Source organism: Carcharhinus amblyrhynchos, chromosome 21 (genome assembly GCF_965287045.1).
Source record: "Carcharhinus amblyrhynchos chromosome 21, sCarAmb.v2.hapA, whole genome shotgun sequence".
Taxonomy (NCBI): domain Eukaryota; kingdom Metazoa; phylum Chordata; class Chondrichthyes; order Carcharhiniformes; family Carcharhinidae; genus Carcharhinus; species Carcharhinus amblyrhynchos.
Genome location: NC_137344.1, coordinates 42,241,317 through 42,265,225, shown reverse-complemented (window position 1 = coordinate 42,265,225; position 23,909 = coordinate 42,241,317). Strand labels below are relative to the sequence as shown.

Below are 23,909 nucleotides of genomic sequence, written 5' to 3'. Positions count from 1 at the left end.
AGGAGAAATTTCTTCACTAGGACTGAGGTGAGGAGAAATTTCTTCACCCAGAGAGTGGTGAATGTGTGGAATTAATTACCACCGAATGTAGTTGAGGCCAAAATATTGTCTGATTTCAAGAAGAAATTAGATATAGCTCTAGGGATAAAGGGATCAAGGAACATGGGAAGAAGAGGGGAATTGAAGTCGATGATTGCTCGTGATCAAAATGAATGGCAGATCAGACTTGAAGGGCCAAATGGCCTACTCATGCTTCTAGTTTCTATGTTTCTATTCAGGAATCATAGGATCCTACAGTGCAGAAGGAGGTCATTCAGCTCCATCGAGTCTGCACCATCAACAATCCCACCTGGGCCCTATCCCCGTAACCCCACATATCTAACCTGCTCATGCCCCTAACCTAGACATCTTGGTATTCTTATGTCTGGGTTTTATCCCCCATCTGTTTCTAATTTTTCTCCTTCGTTTTCTCTGCTGTGAGTCAGCTCCACACTACATGCTGTTTCACAGGTACCAACACATTAGGGGCCAACATTCACATCTAGAGTATGCTAATCAGTCTCAAGCACCAAGCCTGATCTAAAGAAGTGTCACAAAGACACTGTTTCTCCGTCCACAGACGCTGCCGGACCTGCCGAGTTTATCCAGCATTTTCCGTTTTTATTTTAGATTCACAGCATCTGCAGTATTTTGCTTTTATTAAGCCTGATCCATGGCCTCACTCGTCATTCACATGTACACACACTGGACTGAAATCAAAATGGCAGCCTGACAAAGCTCAAGAGGTCAGGGTACACTAAACTTGCATTATCATTGGGTAAGATGCAGAAACCCGTTGAACAATTCACTCGCCCGATACATAATCGCAACTCAACAAGATTACTCTCAGAAAGCTGTTTATTATCTCAACATCAATGTATTTCTTTTGGATAACCTTGGATGAGAAAAGAGACTAGTGTACAGAAAACTTTTCTTCTGGAAGATCGATGGTAGAATAGATTTAACATAACCTGGGGAAGGATTGCTTGCTGACATTTTGACCAAATCCCTAACCATTTAAGACTGCAACGTTACTGCAAGGAAAGTGCCCCTAGAGATGTTTAAAGGACATGATTTTGTCTGGTACTCACCAGAGTTGTTGTGACCATCTCCTCGAACCATTTGGATTGGCTTTGATTGTAGAGATCAACACAGCGCGTCAGCTCATCACCTGGAATTGCAAACAGCACTTATTAAAGACTGGGTTATGTAAACATCTAAACCCCAGCGTGCTGCTCAGTGCTTTCTGGGAGCCAACAAACACATTTCTCATGAAATAGTTCTGTTTTTAATCACATGGACCCACAAACATACATGTACACACTATCGCCACAAAGGCGCGCGCGCGCACACTATCGCCACAAAGGCGCGCGCGCGCACACTATCGCCACAAAGGCGCGCGCGCGCACACTATCGCCACAAAGGCGCGCGCGCGCACACTATCGCCACAAAGGCGCGCGCGCACGCTATTCCAACCAGTCAGATAGGGTGTTCTCTTGGAATTTGCTCCCCACCAACGTGTTGAATACAATAAAACGTTCCAAGCAACTTCAAAGGGGTGACATCAAACAAAATCTGATGCCACGCTACATACAGAGAAATTACGACAACTGACCGAGCGTTTGGTCTAAGAGTTAGGTTTTACAGAGCTACATGTGAGAGAAATGTCAAGGGGAGTAGTTGTTTCAGGGAGGGAATTCCAGAGTTTTCAGCCTAGTCTACTAAAGGGAAGGCTGCCAATGCTGGAACAATTTAGGATCAGGGATGCTCAAGTAGCCAAAATTACAGGCTTTCAGAAATTTCAAAAGTTATGGAGATAGCAGAGATTTCAGAGACGGGAAGAGAGTAAGGCCATGGATAGAGTTGAAACCAGGATAAGTATTTTAAAATCAGGTGATCAGCAAAACCACAAGGTTATAGATGGACAGGATTAGTGGGCAGCAAAGTTTTGGTTGAATTCGTGTTTACGTAGGATGGAAGATGGGAGGCCATCCAAGAAAGTAATGGAGTTTAGAGGCATGGAGGAAGGTTTTGAACAGCAGAGGCAGAGGTAGAATCAGGCGATACTACATCACACAATCATGGTGACATAGTAGACATGAGGTAGGAAGCTCACCTTGACATCAAACTGCTCCAGTCTCCACTGGTTTCTGAGGAAGAGGGATGTGGCAGGGACAGCAGAAAATGGACCTGATCTTCCTAACAGGTGGAAATTTCTGCTCGTCAGAGCATCCCTGATCTTAATCGTTCCACCATTGGAGGCCTTTCCTTTAGTAGAACAACGGAATGCCTATAGTGTAGAAGGAGGCCATTTGCCCACTGAGCCTGCACAACAATCCCACCCAGGCCCTATCTCCGTAACCCCATGTATTTATCCTGCTAATCCCCCTGACACTAAGGAGTAATTTAGCATGGCCAACCAACCTAACCCACACATCTTCTGGACTGTGGGACGAAACTGGAGCACCCAGAGGAAACCCTCGCAGATACAGGGAGAATGTGCAAGCTCCAACAGTCACCTAAGGCTGGAATTGAACCTGTGTTCCTGGCACTGAGGCTGCAATGCTAATCACTGTACCACCATGCCACCGCATTGCCTAGACAAGGCCCAAAACTCTGGAATTCCCTCCCAAAAACCATTCCTCCCCTCTACCTCTCTCATCTCCTTGCAAACATTTTGAAAAACCTAACTCTTTGACCAATCGAGTACTGGATGAGAACATAAGAACATAAGAAATAGGAGCAGGAGTAGGCCATCTAGCCCTTCGAGCCTGCCCCGCCATTCAATAAGATCATGGCTGCTCTGTCGTGGCTCAGTTCCATATTCCCGCCCTCTCCCCATAACCCTTAATCCCCTCGCTTATCAAAAACCCATCAACCTGCGTCTTAAAAATATTTAGCAAGGCAGCCTCCACCGCTTCAACGGGCAGAGAATTCCAGAGATTCACCAGCCTTTGAGTGAAGAAGTTCCTCCTCAACTCCGTTCTAAACCGCACCCCCCCCCCCCCCTTTATCTTGAGGCTGTGTCCCCTAGTCCTACTGTCCTTTGAGCGGGAAGAGTCTCTCCACCTCTATCCTATCCATCCCATTCATCATCTTATACGTCTCTATGAGATCTCCCCTCATTCTTCTAAACTCTAACGAGTACAAGCCTAGTTTATTCAGCCTCTCCTCATAGCTCAACTCCGAATGAATGAGGTGACGCAGCATCCATCTCAATGGGTCAAGCTACAGGAAGTCAAAGTAAATTTGCTGATTAGGAAATCAATTTGAAAAATCACTTGCAGTGATGTTATGTGCTCGACATTCATAAACCTCACAGTCATTGGGCCTTTGCCCTATCTAGGTTCTGAACAGCACGGACAATCTTGTACAAGTGCTTCAAAGTTCACTGCTGTATGAGAACGTGGTAAGAAGTCTCACAACACCAGGTTAAAGTCCGACGGGTTTATATCCTGTTAACTTTAACCTGGTGTTGTGAGACTTCTCACTGTGCTTACCCCAGTCCAACGCCGGCATCTCCACAGTATGAAAACATGGGCTGAGTTTACAATACAGCTGTAGTTTTAACACTCAGTCACATTACTCCCAGAAGGTGGCAGTGTGGATTCGACTTCTTGCATGTTAATGAATTAAATACTGGGACCTAAGCACATTGTTCAATGATTTATATTACTAATCAAGCTTTCCCAAGATAGCTTCATTTAGCATCTGTATGCATTGTTGCTGTTCTACACGATATTGGGAGCAGCATGCATCAAATAGCAATTTGTTTTTAAAAACATTTCTGACTGTTGTTTCTCCTGCACCTCCCCGTTCATCTCACGAAGGTACTTAGCCTTGATCGATTGAGGCATCATCGGCTGTAGACCGCGTGGTCACATGATGACACAAGGGTCAGGTGATGGGAGTGCAGTGGTTCTCCCTGGAGCATGGGCAGAGTTCAAGCACGTAGAGCTGCTGAGACTAGTGAATGACCATTGTTGTTTCTTGGTCATCAGTTATTGGAAATCAGTGCTGCTACAAGTGACAACTGCCTCCCTCCTCTTGTTCCCACCATTCACATGGCTTTTCTCCACATGCATACTTAGACAACAATTAACAATTGCCATTTAATCTCCAAGTGCATCATATCCAAGTCTGATTGTACACTTACTAGGTACAATAACTCCAGGAGTTGGCTTTAAAAGAACAGTGCTTTATTGCACATAATCAAGAAAAGCAAAAGCACAAGCCTTTGGTGAACACAAACAGGTCTCAGCCAGGACGACGGAACGACGGATCCACTTAGGGGCCTGTTTTATACAGAGCTCGGTATATGAACTCCACCAGCTAAGGTAATTACCAATCACCAGGGAGCTCGTATTCAACAAGTCCCTCAAGAAGGTCAATCAGTGATTCCCCCATGCAAGACCTGGGGGTTGTCACACTAGGCGTCCAATCAAGAATCATCCAAGAGTAGCAAGGAGGAGCTCTGTTTAATTTTATCTCTTCCCTAACCTGAGTAGCCCCGAGGCCAAAATCTGGTTGCTTTGTATTGGCCGAGTTCCTCAAGGCCAGTATTCTTAGCAACTGAGCCTCGGAAAGAACACTTCGAATGTGGTTTAACTTCATTGATATTTGTCCACCTAAATCTTCCCGCTTTTTAACTTTCTGAGAAAGAATGGAAAGGAATGGCGGAAAGGTATGATAATGATTATGTTCCAGGAAAATGCCCACATTCTCTTCGATACTTGAAAATTGTCCAGTTTCTTTCTCATTCATTCCTTGTAAAGAAGCCTTGGCATTCCTCTGAGGGCTCCGGTTTCCTCCCATAGACCAAATATTTGCGGGTTAGGTGGGTTGGCCCTGCTAAATTGCCCCTTAGTGTCAGGGGTACTAGCTAGGGTCAATGCCTGGGATTAACGGCATAGGGCCTGGGTGGGATCGAGATCGGTGCAGACTTGATGGGCCGAATGGCCTCCTACTGCACCATAGGATTCTATGATTCATTCAGTTGGCAACTCCCAGCCCTCTCTCTCAATGTGAACAAGATTGGGAATTTGCCACATGGGGAAACTTCAGGCAAAACTCCACCCAATACTACACTGTTGTTAAAATAAATTTCACACCGATCGTAATTAAGAACGAAATGCAGGATGGATGGTTTGAAGTCCGGATTTGAGAATGTCAGCTCTCGTGAGGCTCTCTGGGTAGAACCTCTATGATGTGGAGATGCCGGCGTTGGACTAGAACTTCTATGGCCATTCTCCTGAACTTTCAGCATGACTTTATGAAAGGTCAGTGGAAACAAACAGGATAAACAGCCATTTGCCTATTCTACTAATACTCCAAAGTTAAAATGGGAGATTGACAGAACTCTGTTGATTGTCTAGAGTTGGATAACACTCCCTGGTCACCAGGAGTGATAGTGATAGTGGGATGTGGGGGGGTTGCAGTCATGTAAAATCCCACAGGCAGCTTGCCCATCATCTACCTCTGCCCCGCCACCACTCCAGTTTTACCCGTGTTGGAATGCAGCATCAGGCCTGCTTGTCAGTGGGTCAATTGAAGCTATTGAGTGATTAATGCCACTTAAGGGCCTCATCTTCCCCAGCACTTGGAGTTAACATGCAACAGGAGATGCCTAGGCCAAGTGCCCAGCTGAATATATTTCCTTTCAGGCTGGGAGGAGGGTTCTTCATTGATGGGCCCCTCTGCCCATCAGATACCACACTCCTGCTCCAGCCCCCCCACCTAAATAAATCTACCACACTCAGTATGGTCTCTAAAACCCCAGCTCTCTGGACCCCTCAACAGGGTCTGCCAGCTTGGCACCTGACTCACCAGCTTACCCAGATCGAGTAATTAGTGGCTCCTCAACCCCAACTGCAGACTGGCAATGGCTACCACACTCAATGGCGCTGTCGGCACAGAGAGAGCTCCCTGATGTGAGATTTCCTGTTCCTGAGAGGTGCAAGTCCCACCTCCAAGTTTTATTAATTAGGCAGCCATTTTGCTCCTGGGTGGGGGTACCCTCACCACCCACTTATTAGCTGGGGAAGGGATGTGCAGCACACAGCACCTCACAAAATCCAGCCCTATGTTCTTGCATACAGGTCTTCCTAAAACTAAACCAGTTGAAATGTGATCATCTCTTCCTACCGAGTAGGGAGGATTTAAGCTCTGTCAGCAGTGTGCAAGGGTCACCAGCAGTTCATATAGAAGGCTCACTACCAGTTCCCTGGGCAAGTGGGAATGGACAATAAAATGTGGCCCTGCCCATATCCTGAGAACAAAGAGGGAAAATATTGAACGTCTGAACATGGCAACTTCAAATGAGCCTTCTGGAGCCAGTTAACTTGAGGAAACCATCCCAAGATGTAGATTTCATAGCCTTTAGCCTAGTTCAGTAGGATCACTGGCGTCTCCCAAAGCCACGTGAGGTTGAATCTTTGTTTTCAATCAAGAAGTTGTAACATTAACTATCGGTGATGCTAATATTATTGTGACAAAACAGAGAGTGAGAGGTTATACGAGCATCTGCGTATCCATTACCCCTTTGTTGATTTTATTTTGACGAACAATTGGCCTGGATTTTGTGATATGAATAATGGAGACCCTCAGAGCTCATCATTATCAGAGAGCTTATCAGGCTGTGACCTCCAGTATCCCTGCATTTGCAGACAGAAATCTATCCAATTTGGCCTGTTGTCCAGGGGTTTTGTTAGATCAGAATTTGACTGACAGATTTTAACATTAAACGCACAAAGAATGCAAAGTTAAAGTATTATCCATTGAACCTGCCAGTAAAGGTTTGGATTGGTGTATACAGATGACAGTGAAATTCTTTTTTCTAATTTTCATTTGTGGGATATGGGCATCACTGGCTGACCAGCATTTATTGCCTATCCCCAGTTGTCCAAGGGCAGTTTAGTGTCAAACACATTGTCGTGGCTCTGGAGGCACATGTATGCCAGACTAGGTAAGGATGGCAGATTTCCTTCCCTAAAGGACATTAGTGAACCAGATGGGATTTTCCAACAATTGACAATTCACAGTTATCAGTAGATTCTTGATTTCAGATTTTTAAAACTTGATTTCAAATTCCACCATCTACTGTAGCAGAATTTGAACCCAGGACCCCCAGAACATTAGAATACTGAGTTTCTGGATTAGTAGTCTCGCGATAATACCACTAGGCCATTACCTCACCTATCAATGGAGCAAATCATTATTACTTCCAGACAAGTCCTAACTTTTTGTTCTCGGGTAAGGAACACAGAAAAAAGACAATTCTCCATTCTGCATATCCAACCCAGAAGGTGCCCCGGAAGTTTGGATTTTTGTTCTGATGTTGGGGATGGCAGTGGGTGAAAATGGGAGTCATGGCTACCATCTCAAGAGACAGTCATGAAGTTGTCTGGCGTGGTTGCAGGCTGGACAGAAGACCGACCTTGGTGCTCCAGCTCTGTGTCGAGCTCTCCAGCCCTTACCCTGCTCCCAACACAATACCCATGACCCACTCATGCCAACCTCTGCCACCCACCGATCCCTCAGAGATCTGACACCAATGCATGTCCTTCGACCCAACACCCCATGGCCACTCTTACACCTTCCATGCCAACCCATGCTCACTCATTCCCATAACCCTGTCGAGCTCTTATGCAAACTTAGTACCAACTCATACCAACCTGTGCAGCCCCATCCACTCCCCATTGCCCTTACACTATGCCAATACACCCAGTCTCCACCATGGGCAAAACACCTGTAAGTTTAGACCTACTTCCACCTGATTTAAAGCGCACCACTCATGTCTTGGATATCCCACGATCTGACTGAGCACTTTAGCAATTGCATTTGCTTCCATGGGCCACGGATATGCTATTTAGAACATGCCTTACCAACCGCCCCTCCCCCCATCACCACCACTTCCACGGCCATTTTCGCTTAGCTAAGAGCCTCTCTGCCTTAAAATTCAAGCCAAAGTCCCTTGTACTGAAAAGATAATTTTACTAGTGCGTGGATTCTCATTCCTTTGCAACTTCATTGTTGCTAGAGATTCAAGACAAAATTCAAATTGCACTCTCTGAAACCTTTCCTTCACTATTTATCTCTCTCAATCCCATCTTTCTTCTTTTCATTTAGCTTTCTGTAAATGATTTTACAACACTTTAAGAGGCGGCATGATGACACAGCACCAGGTTCGATTCTGGCCTCGGGTCACTGTCTGTGTGGAGTTTGCACGTTCCCCTCGTGTCTGTATGGGTTTCCTCCCACAGTCCAAAGATGTGCGGATTAGGTTGATTGGCCATGGTAAATTAACCTTAGTGTCAGGGGGACTAGCAGGGTAAATATGAGGGATTACAGAATAGGGCTTGGGTGGGATCGTGGTCAGTGCAGACTTGATGGGCCAAATGGCCTCCTTCTGCACTGTATGGATTCTATGATTAAATACTTTAATCGATATTCCCTGCTTTAAACTCTGCACGTCTCAACCAGGGTTTTTTAATTCGTTTGCTTCAGGTGATACATTTCTGGTTACCCTGCTCACACGCCACAGGTTCTGTGTCGAGCACACCAGGCTGAAACGTGCCTCTGCTAACTGTATGCTGCTGCTCAGAAGTGTACCAAAAGTCTGCAGGCAGCTGGAAACCTAATGAATGGCGACAGCAATTCCTTTGCCAGTGACCACAAACCCGAGCCTATATGTTTAAATAACTTCCTTTGCCAATACATGAGAAGTAGTATTCTGAACTCTCCAGTTAATGTTTGCTTGGGTTTGAGGGGCCACAGAGCCACCTCGGACCGTTTCAAAACGGTCGCTTTGTTTTTGGACCAGAGAAATTTATGTAAAATAGCAGCAACGTGCTTTGTAAATCATCAGATTGAGACACAATATTCTTAGAGGGTGGACATCGTACAGCTAAGTGGAGAAGTCTCAAGAGAATAGGGACCTCTCAGTAGACACAGCAAAATGATAGTAATCACTGATAGATAAATAGCCAATGAAAGATATAACGTTACATCAAGGGGTTTGAAATTCTTTCACGGCAAGTTCCTTGCACTATTTCAGCAAGGCCTATATTATTTGGACTGAAACACAAATGCTGTCCGTTGAAGTGGTAACGAGTTCACTTTGGTATCAGCAGACAAAAACTCAGAGCTTTTCAGTTTGCATTTGCTGGTCAGCAGAGTTTTTTTTTAGAAAAGATATTTAATAACTTTCATAGAACAGCAGCCATGAAGGGTTCTGCGTTTCCGAAACAGCCATTCGATTTTGATTCATGTTACTTGCTCGTAACTGGAAAAGTGTTGACTTTGGTCCGATTTTCTTTTTTCAAAAGAGTATTCCTGACACATCTGCCAAGTTCAACAGACTGCAGAAAGGCCTCAAACCTCTTGCAGTCTGGGGTTGATTTGATGCAGAGATCGTGTGTGTATGTTCCATATTTCCTCTGCTCAGCATGGCTGACCTCAACGCTGCAAATCATTTGTCTTTTTTTTTCAAAAATAGTCCACAAGGGAGAGTGGTGGCACCCTTCACCCAGATGTTCACTGGCATGACCTAGCATGTATTCTCAAGGCGTATTGAGAGTACTCAAATCCAGTCTGCATAACTGTACTGACCCCCATTTCACTCCTGATCACCACGCTTAGTAAAATTTGTGACCTTTGGGTAATTGGACTGTTCCTGGAATTGAGTGTGACCCTTCAAAAATTTTGGATTGGCCAAAAAAGGAAGGCGCTCTTTAAAGTCGTCTTATGCTTATTCTTGACCCAGAGCCATTAGACATTGACTGTTTCTTATCATTTGTCATCAGATTGGCAGGGTCCACTTTTCACAGAGAATTGTGCCAAATGGGAATAAAAATGGAGAAAATGGGACTGGCAGGACCACTGTCTGGTACATTCAGTGCTGGAAGCTCCCGTGTGTAGGAGTCAACCCAAGCGTCCTACAGGATTGCAGCCTTGCTTTGGGAAGAATGTTCAAGGAATTTTGGAGGGCTGAAGGGTCTGTTTCTGTGCTGTACATTTCTTTGACATAACAATAGGAATAGTCATTTAGAATCATAGAATCCTACAGCGCAGGAGGCCATTCAGCCCATCGAGTCTACGCCGACCACAATCCCACCCATGCCCTATTCGCATAATCCTATGCCTTTACCCTAGCTAGTCCCCCTGACACTAATGGGTAATTTAGCATGGCCTATCCACCTAACCTGCACATCTTTGGACTGTGGGAGGAAACCGGAGCACCTAGGAGGAAACCCATGCAGACACAGGGAAAATATGCAAACTCCACACAGTGACCCAAATCGGAAATCAAACCCGTGTCCCTGGCACTGTGAGGCAGCAGTGCTAACCACTGTGCCACCATGCCGCCCAAGCATGTTCTACCATTCAAAGAGACCATGGCTGATCTGACCCAACTTGATACACCAACCTTCACCCCGTATTCTTAACTTTGGTTAACAGAAATCTACCAACTAGTCTCAGAGTCACAAGCTTCGCACACAAAGCAAAACTGAAAATGCTGGAAAATCTCAGCAGGTCTGACAGCATCCATGGAAAGAGAATACAACATTTCAAGACTAGTCTGGATCAGAACTGCTGAGATTTTCCAGCATTTTCAGCTTTTGTTTTAGATTTCAGCGTTGCAGTATTTTGTTTTTACTAAACCTCATCCATGTTGGGTGCGTAAAGCTTTTCACCCCTAACAAAACTCGCTTTAATTTTCAGGTAATTTTCCCTACTTGGAGACTCGCTAGTGAAATGGTTCCTCTCTTACTGCCTTTCCAGTAGCCCCTAATATCTTGAGTGCCTAATGTTCTAAATTCCAGGGAGTATAACCAAGGTGTGTTTGATCTCTCCCCATAATTTAGCCTTAGTGTGTCCAAGGTACATTCTGATCAACACACAGAAGCATAGAAAATAGGAGCAGGAGGAGGCCATTTGGCCCTCTGAGTCTGCTCCGCCATTCATTATGATCATGGCCGATCATCCAACTTGGTAGCCTGGTCCTGCCTTCTCCGGTCCTGCCTTCTCCAGTCCTCCCTCCCCCAACCATATCCTTTGGTTCCCTTCACAGTATTTTCTCTGAGGTTACTGTATCCTTCCTGAGGCATGGCTTCCAGAACTGAATTACCAAACAGTGGCCCTGCCAGTCCCATTTTCCCCATTTTTATTCCCATTTGGCACAGTTCTCCGTGAGGTGCCAGTGAAAAGAGGGCCCTGCCAATCTGATGGCAAATGATAAGAAGCAGTCAATGTCTATTGGCCCTGGGTCAAGGATAAGCATAAGAGGCCAATCATCTGCAGGAATCTGATCTCAGAATTTACACCAAGGTCATGACTACAGGTGACCTCCATTATAACCATGCTGGAGAATGTAGCATCCACAAGAAGTCACCCTATTATCACACTACTGGGAGCACTTGCCCGCCCAACAAAACTTCAATGTGTGGAGGAGAGGGCTGGACAAGGAGATTCAGGTGGTGAACATAAGGGCGACATGGTGGCACAGTGGTGAGCACTGCAGCCTCACAACTCCAGGGACCCGGCTTTGGGTCACTGGCTGTGTGGAGCACATTCTCCCCATGTCTATGTAGTTTTCCTCCAGGTGCTCCGCTTTTCTCCCATAGTCCAAAGATATGCATGTTAAGTGGATGGCCATGTTAAGTTGTCCCTTGTCTCAAAATGTGTGGTTTCAGGGGATTAGCGGGGTAAATGCATGGGATTACAGGGAAAGGGCCTGGGTAGGATGCACTGCCAGAGGCTTGGTGCAGACTTGATGGGCTGAATGGTCTTCTGCACCATAAGGCTTCTATGATTTTGCACAGAAATAACAGTATGAGTGTTCAACCGCACTAAAAAATCATCCTGGGCCTTCTAATCAGGGGTCTAGGTCACAACCCCAACCAGAGAGACACATCTGCCTCATCAAAAGGCTATGTCATCTTTTTACCCTACAAACCAAAACAGGGTATCCCAGTAAGGCCAAAGGTGCAAACACTCCCAGAAAATCCTCAAGAACAGCCACACTCCCTCTGCTTCTGTGCCTTGTTTGGGGTGGGTGGCACATCCTTCCCCATCCCAAACACTTCCACAAGTAACTCTCGAAAAAGTCAAGATCCCGCCACCTCCCTATCCTGTCAGGATTTGAGACTAATCTGAAACAGCGAGAAATTCTGGTTCCTGCAGTTTGAACAGCAAATGGCATTGGAACTGTGCGTGTGCCTTTGATTACACTTTTATAAAAAGTTGAAATGCCTGAAGAAACAAAGAGGAAGAGCTCAATGAACAATGCAAATGGGCTTTTTATCATTTTAAAGATTTATTTACTAGTGTCACAAATAGGCTTACATTAACATTGCAATGAAGTTACTGTGAAAATCCCCTAGTTGCCACACTCCGGCATCTGTTCAGGTACACTGAGGTAGAATTTAGCATGGCCAATGCACCTAAGCAGCATGGTTAATAAGGAGTTATAATACTGAATTCACCGTGTGTAAGGATTCAGGTGAATGGATAGACACCTCGAACATTGGTCTGTCATTCCTGCAGATGCTTATTCACCCACTCTGCATTTCCCATATTCTCTATTTTTCCCTATGTTTCCAGCAAGTTTCCTATCTCTAAAAATCGTAGCATTTTACAGCACAAAAAGCAGCTGTGCAGACCACCGTTCCTCCCCCTCTTCTCTTTGCCATTGGCGGAGGCACAGTGGTACAGTGTTTAGCATCACTGCTTTACAGCGCCAAGGACCCAGGTTCAATTCCCCATTCACCATCTGTGCGGAGTCTGCACATGCACCCTGTGTCTGCATGGGTTTCCTCCGGGTGCTCCGGTTTCCCCCCACAGTCTGAAAGACATGCTGGTTAGGTGCATTGGCCATGCTAAATTCTCCCTCGGTGTACCTAAATAGGTGCCAGAGTGTGGCAACTAGGGGATTTTCACAGTAACTTCATTGCAATGTTAATGTAAGCCTACTTGTGATACTAGTAAATAAAACTTTAAAATGATAAAAAGCCATTGTTGAGTAGGTTTTCTCTTTAATCATTTGTGGTTGGAAGTTATGATTGAATCTGCTTCCACCATTCTTTCAATCAGTGCATGCCAGGTCATCATAATTCACTACGTGAAAGATACCTCATCTTCCTCACTGGCCCATTTGCTAATTCTTCTAAATCAGTGTCCTCTGATTACTGGCTTGCATACCTGTGGAAGCAGTTTTTCCTTATTTGCTCTATCAATGGCCTTCGCAGTTTTATTCACCTCTATCAAATCTCCCCTTAACCTTCTCTGCTCAAAGGCAAACAATTCCAATTTTCTACTCTCTCTATATAATTGGCCTTTCATTCCCAGTGTCAGTCTGGTGAATCTTGTCCAAGGACAAGAGAATTAACAAAAATGGGAATGCACAGAACCGGAGACAGTACATCGACATGGATACAGAATTGGTCAGAAGGCAGAAAGTAGAGTTGATGGTTAACTACAAAATGTGGCGAGGAATCTGTACTGGGGCCTCAAGCTTTTCATTATATTTACAAACATCCTTCACCCAAGAGAACCACAGATCCCGTACTACTGATGGACACGTTAGGTGGCATTGTAAATAGTATAGATGGGAACATAAGGTTGCAAAGGGGCATCGATAGATGAAATGACTGGGTAAAACTCAGATGGAAATTAATGGGGAAAACTGTGAACTCTGGTTGAACACAGTAAGAAGCCTCACAACACCAGGTTAGAGTCCAACCAGTTTATTCGATAGTAATCTCTCAAGCTTTCGGAAACGGTGCCCCTTCATCAGGTGTGTGGAAGGTGCTGATCAGAGAAGGACATATAATGTCACACACAGTTTATAGAATACTGATTAGAATGCAAGTCTTTACAGCTTACCTGCTATTCAAGTCTTAAAGATGCAGACAATGTGAGTGGAGATAGCATTAGCATAGGTTAAAGAGATGTGTATTGTCTCTAAACAGGACAGTAGGTGAGATTTTACAAGCCCAGGCAAGTCATGGAGGTTACAGATAGTGATTGAATAGCAGGTAAGCTGTAAAGACTTGCATTCTAATCAGTATTCTATAAACTGTGTGTGACTTTATATGCCCTTCTCTGATCAGAACCTTCCACACACCTGATGAAGGGACACAGTTTCCGAAAGCTTGTGAGATTACTATCGAATAAGCTGGTTGGACTCTAACCTGGTGTTGTGAGGCTTCTTACTGTGTTTACCTCACTCCAACACTGGCATCTCTACGACATCAACTCTGGTTCAACACAGATTAGAGGTGATGATAACAGAGAACGTAGAGGTCCAAATCACTGAAAGCTAACGGACAGTGTAATGGAATCTATGGTTTCAAAGCTTGTTTTTGTTTTCTGGAGACAGACCCTGTAATTGAAAAGGGAAACTGATGCTACCAGCTGCTGAGACTGGATTGGAGATCGGAAACTAAAACTCCCAGTTGGAACCTTACAAAAGAAAACAGAGCTCAGTACACGAGTTCAGTGGTGCAGAGTAGGCAGGCTGAACATAGAGAGGTTGGATCCAGATGTTGAGAATAACCAAATATATAATTGCTGTGGTTATTTCTGTAGCTTGAAGATGCCACTGGTGGATCTGTGCACCCAGACTGACATAAATAGAACTAGGGAGGTACCATTTTTAGTGAGGAACCTGTCCGTAGAACTCAGGTTACCTGTTCACTGCTGTCAGCTGAGCATCAGGCTAAATCCTCAAAGAAGAGGAGCTGAAATTCTTCATGAAGAAGACAGAGAATTACAGTTTTTATTTAGTTTGACTATTAGTGTCACAAGTAGGCTTACATTAACATTGCAATGAAGTTACTGTGAAAATGCCCAAGTAGCTACACTCCAGCACCTGTTCGGGTACACTGAGGGAGAATTTAGCAGGGCCAATGCACCTAACCAGCACATCTTGCAGACTGTGGGAGGAAATGCACGCAGACACAGGGAGAACATGCAAACTCGACTTGGTCACTCAAAGCTGGAACTGAACCCGGGTCCCTGCCACTGTGGGACAGCAGTGCAAACCATTGTGCTACTGTGCCACTCACGGCATGCAACTTTAAATTTAAACTTTAAACTGAAATTCTTCACGAAGGTGACAGAGAATTCAAGGGCTTTGACTGAAATTGATGCCAAACAGGTTGATTAGATCGCTGGGCCAATTTGTAAAGATCAGTCTTTGTTGTGTGTGACATTTAATGTGTAATTTATAGTTTATAACTAACTGGCTGTTAATTCAGGTTTGACTTAAATTGATTCTGGGTTTTCAAGTATAGGTGGCTAGTTAACATAATATACAGCGTTTGCTTTTGTTTGGCTCTTGTACAGTAAAACTTCTTTTGGTTTATACTGTGGAATCTGTGGCTTCTTTCAGTAAATAACTGGAATTTCGAATTCCTTCTTCCGTAAAAGAAGTTACTTACTTCGACCAAGACAATATGAACAGGTGCAAAGAATAACTGAAACCGCAAATAAGATGTTGACCTTTAAATCATGAGGGCTGAATTCAAAGGGATTGAGATTGAACACAGCTACATAAAACTCAGGTTAGGTTCCAGCACTGCACCTCAGGAACTGAATAATGGTCTTGCAAGTGGTGCAACGCAGATTTACCAGAGGAATACAGGCACATTTTTATTTTATTTAGTCATTCACAGGATATGGCCATCATCGGCTAGACTGGCATATATTGCCCATCCCTAATTACGCTCAGGAAGGTGATAGTGAGCTGTCATCTTGAAGCACTGCCATGGTGCAGGCTCACCGACAGTGCTATTAGGGAGGGAGTTCTAGGATCTTGACTTAGTGACTAAAGGGTTAAATTATGAGACAGGCTAGACTTATACTCCATTAAATACAAAGAATTAATGGGTGATCTAATTGGGGTAATTAAGATGATTAAAGAATTGGATATGCTGGTTAGAGCATAACAATTTCTTCCTGCAGACCAATCCAAAACATGTTGACGTTAACTTAAAATTAAAGTTAAGCTGTTGAAGGGGCGACATCAGAAGGCCCTTCTTCACTGAATGGAATCACAGAATCTGCTATGCAGAAGGAGGCCATTTGGCCCATCGAGTCCACACTGACCACAATCCCACCCAGCCCCTATTCCCATAATCCCTCATATTTACCCTGCTAACCCCCTGACACTATGGTTAACTTAGCATGACCAATCAACCTAACCCACACATCTTTGGACTGTGGGAGGCAACACAAGCACTCGGAGGAAACCCACACCGACATGGGGGAATTTGCAAATTCCACAGTCACCCAAGGCCAGAATTGAATCTGGGTCCCTGGCGCTGTGAGGCAGCAACGCTAACCACTGTACCACAGTGGGTGGAAAGCTTTCTTCCCAAACAGCTGTTGTGGCTGACACAAATGAAGATTTTAGAATTATATATTACTACAATTTTGTTTGGCAGGGCTAGTAACTACAGAACCAAGGTGAGTAGATGGAATTAAGATGCAGATCAGCCATGATACAGCTAAATAGTGGAACATGCTCAAGGGGCTGAATGGCCTCTATGCTGCTCTTAGGGGGACCAGCTGGGATAAATGCATGGGGGTCAGTGCAAGCTCAATGGGCCAAATGGCCTCCTTCTGCACCATAGGATTCTATGATTCTAAGTAGCATTCCTTATTAATATTTGTATTTAAAGATTATTATTTTCCCATGGTTGGCACTTCAAAAGAACCGGGCTCATTTGGGTTACAAAATGGGTGAGAAATTGGAGATTATGGCTCTCAAAATTGTGAAGTTTTAATATAAGTCATTGTAAATAGAGGGGTGGGGGAGGGGAGCAATGCAAGCAGCCGTAAACAAACTGACAAAAGGATAAATCAAACCACACATTTCTGTACTTATTTTTGTCCATGGTTTTATCTTTCTCCATGTATTGTTACTTGTACTTTAATGACTGCCTGTCAGGAGATTGGCCCATTAAGGCAGATGCAGAGGCGGTGTTAAGTTACAGTAAAACGCATGCGCGCCGTGTGCAGTGTATATGATGTTCTGGCCAAGAAGAAAGTGGGCATTCTGAGCTGCTTTATTTACATTGGCTTGACCGAGCCCAGTTACTGCAGCATTTTGTTCCAAAACAGCAACAGGGGGATTTTTTTTTTGCCTTCGATTGTAATTCGCAACAGCTGCAAATTTTCAGCAAAGAGAGGAAACATTAGCCAAAGTCAGTCCGCTAAATATACAGTCATTGGGAATGGAAAGGAAGCAAAATAATTTTTTTAAAAAATTGGGACACTGCTTTGTGACTACAGATGTTCAGAATTCCCAGTTTCCCACATCCATTCTGACAAAAGCCAAAATGTCAACTGCAGTCAGCGCCCTGTTTTCTGGAATTATTGTGCATCACTCCCCTCCGTTGCTTGGTAATGTGCAGAAAAGTGACAATGAATTTCAACGCAAAGCAACTTTTCAACAAGATTGTGTGCCAAACAACAGAACGTTTCATGGGATCTTGGGCCAAGTGGGGAAGTTGCCTCCACTGGGGGTGCTTTGGGACTCAGTGAGATTGAGTCCTGTTTACACAGCAGGGTGGGTTTCAGAGTAACCACAGAAATGTTGAAATAAGTTCAACTTCATTTAAAAGCAGCAACAACTTGTAATGATATAGTGCGTTTGGTAAAAGATCCCAATATTCTTGCTTCATAATCAGCCACAAATCTAATACCGAGCCATGTGGGGAGACAAGACGACCAAAAGCTTGGTCAAGTGTGGGCTTTATGGGGTATGTTAAACAAGGAAATATCAGGAGACAGAAAGTTTCGTACCCTGAAAAGTGTGATATCATTTGCATTCAACAGCGTTCATCTGCACTCATTTTGATATCGGTTGTGCTCATAAGCAATCATTGGGCGGCACGGTGGCCCAGTTGTTAACACTGCTGCCTCACACCCCCAGGGACCCGGGTTCAAATCCAGCCTCGGGTCACTGTCTGTGCGGAGTCTGCACATTCTCCCCTTGTCTGCGTGGATTTCCTCTGGGTGTTCTGGTTTCCTCCAACAATCCGAAAGACGTGCCGGTTAGGTGCATTGGCCATGCTAAATTCTCCCTCAGTATACCCAAACAGAGCAACGAGGGGATTTTCATAGTAGCTTCATTGCAGTGTTAATGTAAGCTTACTTGTGATACTAATGAATAAACTTTAAACTGAGCTGTCATTTGACATCAACTGCACTCAAAAACATCACTTAACAATCATCTAAACTTACATGTAACGTACCTGACATTAACAGAATCAAACCATAGCGTTCAAACATTTGTAATTAGCAACATCACACTAAGTATTCCAACACCAAGTTTTGATCAAAAACAGAGCTGGACTTTGTTTTGATGATGTACTTTTAGTTTTTCTTGAGAACATATAATTTTTGAAGCACAACCCAGCCCCCAACACGTCCATCCAATACCCCCCCATTCCCCAGATTGCAACAAGTCTCTCCCCATAAATCCCCTTGACCACCACCCCCAACCCCGAGTTATTTTTCCTCCACTGCCTTCAGCCGTGCAATTTTCACCTTTCCCCATCCCCACAGTTTTTAAAAGTGAAACTTTTGGCACTATCAGGTAATATGACCAAATGCATTCTCAAGGAGACTCAAAGGCTTTTTTGAAAAATTCATGGAAAAATCAGTGGATTGATTTCCCAACATTGCAGGTTCCTGACCTCAATGTCAGGATCCAGACGTCTGTGGAAAAAATTCTTGATGGTATCATGATGTGGAGGTGCCGGCGTTGGACTAGGGTAAACACAGTAAGAAATAAGTAACCTGGTGTTGTGAGACTTCTTACTGGGAAAAATTCTCACCTGGGTGTCTGAAATGGAGGGTGGGACTTTCAGGTCCTGCTAGCAAGGGGCTGGAAATTCCCAACAGGTAAGTCTTTCATTCCTTTGCATTTACCTTGATAAGTATAAATATCCAAACCCAAAATAATGCCCCATTCCCTCCCACCTAGATTATAGCAATTCTTTTATCCCATCCCCCACTCCTCTCGCCATCCCCTCTCCTTCCTCCCAACCCATGCCTTATTCCCCTATTGCACCCCCTAGTTCCCCCCTTCTTTCCCCTCTGCCTCCACCCTCCCTCTCCCCTCATCTCCCCTAGCCCCTCTTTCCTCTCCCCCAATACTGAACTGCCCTCCTTTTTTTCCCCCCTCCCCTCTAAACCCCCCCACTCCCTCCATTCTGTAAACACTCCCTACACCCAGCACATTTGGTACTTTTGAGCATCATTGAGAGCCCCGAGCACGCTGGGTTAGTTTTCAGTACATTGGGATAGCCTTAAGTGCAAGGGGTAGCTTTAATTGCAAGGAATAGCTTTAGTTGTGCTGGAAACCTCTGAAGCATCGGATCTAGGATTGCGTGCGCTGGATAGTTTTGACCACAGTATCAAATTTGATGTCAAATTCATTCTGAATGATAACTTTTGATGTCAAATTGTAATTGAGCAAATCGAGGACACCTGAATGCACAAACGATCTTATAATTTTTGGGTAGGTTAGGTAGGAAATTCCAGGGCTTAGGACCTAGATAACTGAAGGCATAGAGCCAATGTGGAAAGCAATAGATATATAGTTACACTTGCACCTAGGCATTATTCAAATGTCACATTTGTAACTTTAGCTTTTTGGCTGTGGAGCTGGTTGAAGATAGGCAGAAGCAAACAGTATAAAAGCTTTGTTTTTCAAATGGATGTGAATCAAGGTCAGGTTGCTTCCAGTCAGAATCGCCAAAGATGAGCTTTTATGTTTATCGTTGGCAATCCCTTGGAAACCCACCTAGTGAAATTGGTTTATGTACCCATCTTGTCTTTTGTTTTGCTGCAGCATAGAATACGTATTTAACGTTATTCTCTGAATCACTAACGTGATGAGGTGTGCTGACGGGGCTGGACTGAAGTACATGACTGTTAGATGCCACGCTGTGTCAAGTCAAGAGCTTTAAAAGATTAAACAATAGATTCAAAATTGGAGCTCTTTCCACTGTGACAGCTAATGACTACCTGCCAAGTGTCAGCCTCGTTATTGTAAAGCCTTCACTTGCTGATTTGTTTACTGCTGAAAAGCTTAAGGGACAGTATTTTTTTTTGCTCAATATCCTCCACTTTTTAATAGATTGCAAAACAATATACTTGAAGAGATATGGAGACGGAGGGGGAACATCCGAGAACAGTTTCATTCATCACATGGCTGACTCAGATCACAGAAATCTCTGCATGACATAACTTAACAGGAATGTGAAGCTGTGCCAGGACTGTAGCAACTTTTAACTATGACTGGAAGAGATTTGCTGCTGTCTTCATATCTCTGTGCTGAGAAGAAGTAGAGAATTTGCAATCTCGTCTATGCAGTTTGAGGCCCAGTTCAAAGCCATTCTATTGTTGACAAAGTTCACCAAGAACATAGAAACGACTGATGTGAGAGAGAGAAATTTGGAAGGGGTTGCAGGGGGAGGTTGTGAGAAAGAAGTCCTCTCTTACAGCAGGAGTGTTGCTTTGTCCATAAAATTACTCAGATAATCCATAAGGGGAGGCAATGGTACTGTCACTGGACTAGTAATCCAGAGACCCAGGTTCGAATCCCACCACTGCAGATGGTGAAATGTGAATTCAATAAAAATCTGGAAATAAAACCATTCTCGTAAAAACCCATCTGGTTCATTAACATCCTTTAGGGAAGGAAATCTGCCTTACGTGGTCTACCAATGACTCCAGAACAATGTGCTTGACTCCTAAATATTCCTTCAAGGGAAATAAAGGAAGGGTAATAATGCTGGCCCAGGCAGCAATGCCCAGATTCCATGAACAAATAAAAAAAAAGACGACCCCTGGAGCCTTGGAAAGATCTGACCTGGGTGCCGAATGTGTCATTTGCAGAAGTGATTCAACATACAAAAGATCTGATTATGTAGGAAACCCTTAGCTTGTACATCCAAGAGGGAGAGAGTCATGTGCAAAGGCTAGTAATGTATTTGTGCGTCACTTTTATCGAAGACAAATTAAGAACTGACAGAATGATCCACAAGAGTTCAGTCCCTTGGAAGTCTGAGAGATAAGGAGAGAAAAGGTGCAAACTCGCAGAGATAGCCAATCTGGGAAGTTCACAATAAAGGGATGGGTGAGAGAATACAAGCGAAACCCAACCCAGCAAATCTGTCAGTCGGAAGACTAATTTTTTTTATAAAGTATCATTAAAGAATCATAGAATCCCTACAGTGCAGAAGGAGGCCACTCAGCCCATTGAGTCTGCACCTACACAATCCCACCCAGACCCTATTCACACATCACCACCTATTTACCCTGCTAATCCCCTAACTCTACGGTCAATTTAGCATGGCTAATCAACCTAACTTGCACATCTTTGGACTGTGGGAGGAAACCTGAGCACCCGGAGGAAACCCATGGGGAGAGCGTGTAATTCCACGCAGACAGTGGCCGGAGGCCAGAATTGTACCCCGGCACTGTGAGGCAGCAGAGCTCAACACTGCACCACTGTGGTACACAATATTATATTCTTTAAGTTTTTTTTCCAACATAAAATGATAAGAGTGCTTTGAACAATGAGTATTCCATTGTTAAATAACTTCCCTTTAAAAACTATTCCATGCATCTGTGCAAGCTATATCTTCTTTTACTCTTATTGAATGGTAAATGCAGTATGCAGGTGTTTGAACCAACAGGAAGAAGTCAATTGATTGAAGATCCTTTTTGCCAACTAACATCAGAGAATAAGCCAAGCAAGGGAAGTTGGTAAAATGGGAGAGAACAATAAAACAAATGTAAGAGGCAGAGCTTAGACCCATCTCATATACTTAATATCCCAAACACCATGTCCTACCCACCTGCTTGTGTTGATTTCCGTCTGGCTTTCTTGATGTCTTCCTCTGTTTTGTACGTGGATTTATTCTCCAGTAGCTGAGTTTTGAATTCCAGATCTTTCTGCCTCTCCGCCAGAGCTTTGCGAGCCTACAGAAACGGTAACACCAGTCATCACAGATCCAAAGAGAAGTCAACCTTTCCTTCTTGAAGTCTACTTGAACAATGATAGATTGCAGTTAAATAACTGAACCTACCAACGTGCTAAGCAGCACGAGCAGCGGACGCTGAACACAAAGTCAGACCCAATGCACAACCAACAACAAAATAAAACAGAAAATCCGCAATTGAACAGGTTGTGTTCCAAGCGAGCCATTAAAAAAGGCTGGGGAAGTAGGCAAAAGGACTCCAGACCGAAAGTAACCAGTGGCTGAAGCTGCATCTGGAGATAAGGTTATGAAACATTACGAAATGATCATGGGACAATTAACATGATGGCTGGAATTCTCTGGACTTGGACGCCCCGCTCCACAACCAGTGGGACCGAAGAATTCCAGCCACGGGGCGAGGTGGGAGAATTCCAGATTGATAAGACAGCTATTGTTGAACCATCTGATAAGTGAGGCAACTGACGTGGCTATTGCGATCAGCAAAGGACCACACACACACACACACACACACACACACACAGGGGGAATCGGCAAAACCTGTGTGTGAAAAGTTGACAAAAGATTGAACCCTTTGAAATGACAGTGACCACCGAGTGCATTTAAAATGATTGTAATTCATTGCATTAACTGAAAAAACATTAATAATATGCAGCAGCAAAAACAAAGTGCTGGAGAACTTCAGCAGGTCTGACAGCATCCGCGGAGAGAGAATAGAGCCAATGTTTCGGGAAGGATCATCCAGACTCAGAATGTCAGCTCTACTCTCTCTCTCTACAGATGCTGCCCATCCTGCTGAGTTTGTCCATCATTTTGTGTTTTTGTTTTAGATTCCAGCATCCGCAATACTTTGCCTGTAATAGTTTACAGATTTGACTAAGATATGTAACTATTACAGCACACTGAAGCACCAATACACAGCACCACTACAGTGGGGTCAAAGGTACGTAGAATCCCTACAGGAGGAGGCCATTTGGCCCATTGAGTCTGCACCAACTCTCTTTGACAGAGTACTTTACCAAGACCCTTTCCCTCATGCTATCCCCATAACTGCACACATCTCCCATGGCTAATCCATCTAACCTACACATCTTGGGACACTAAGGGGCAATTTAGGCCAATCCACCTAACCTACGGAAAAAACCCATTCAAACACAAGGAGATTCCACAATCACTCAAGGCCAGAATTCATGGAATCCTACAGTGCAGAAGGAGGCCATTTGGCCCATAGGGTCTGCACTGAGCACAAGCCCACCCAAGTCCTATCACTATAACTCCATGCATTTACCCTTGCTAGTCCCCCAACACTAACGGGCAACTTAGCACGGCCAATCCACCTAACCCGCACATCTTTGGACTGTGGGAGGAAACCGGAGCACCCGGAGGAAACACACACAGACATGGAGAGAACATGCAAACTCCACACAGACAGTGACCTAAGCCGAGAATTGAACCCAGGCCCCTGGCTCTGGGAGGCTGCGGAGCTAATCACTATGCCACCATGTTCCTGAGGCTTGTTGTGTTGCTATTGAGTGACCAGGCCATCTTCATGACATTTGTAGGGGCCCTACAGCAAATCAGTAAGTCATGGTTAGCGAGCCATAGTTATGGGCACAAGAGATGCATAGCCTAATACAATGTCAGATATGAGAAATCATTTTAAATTTATATTGAAATAGCACGAGACACACACTCATTTTGAAACTTAACGCTAAAATAAATTCTCAAATTTGTTGCTGTTACAATGGAGCACAAAGAGACGTTTCTCATGCGGCCTTCGCGGGCAACCCGTAAGAAATAGTGGCCCAGAAGTTTGTGTGTCACCATTTCTTGGACACATAGTTAAGT

The 23,909-nt window shown here is 44.3% G+C and overlaps 1 protein-coding gene across 6 annotated transcripts in view; it reads right to left on the bottom strand.

Moving 5' to 3' along the window:
* Positions 1-23,909, bottom strand: part of gas7b (growth arrest-specific 7b) — a 448,977-nt gene that overhangs the window by 33,792 nt on the left and 391,276 nt on the right. For all 6 annotated transcript variants that reach the window (XM_080209068.1, XM_080209072.1, XM_080209070.1 and 3 more), the window contains exons 11-12: positions 21,921-22,044; positions 1,131-1,210 (exon numbers count right to left, since the gene is read on the bottom strand). In XM_080209068.1, coding sequence (XP_080065194.1) covers positions 1,131-1,210; positions 21,921-22,044 — 204 coding nt within the window. The remainder of the gene's footprint in view (positions 1-1,130; positions 1,211-21,920; positions 22,045-23,909) is intronic.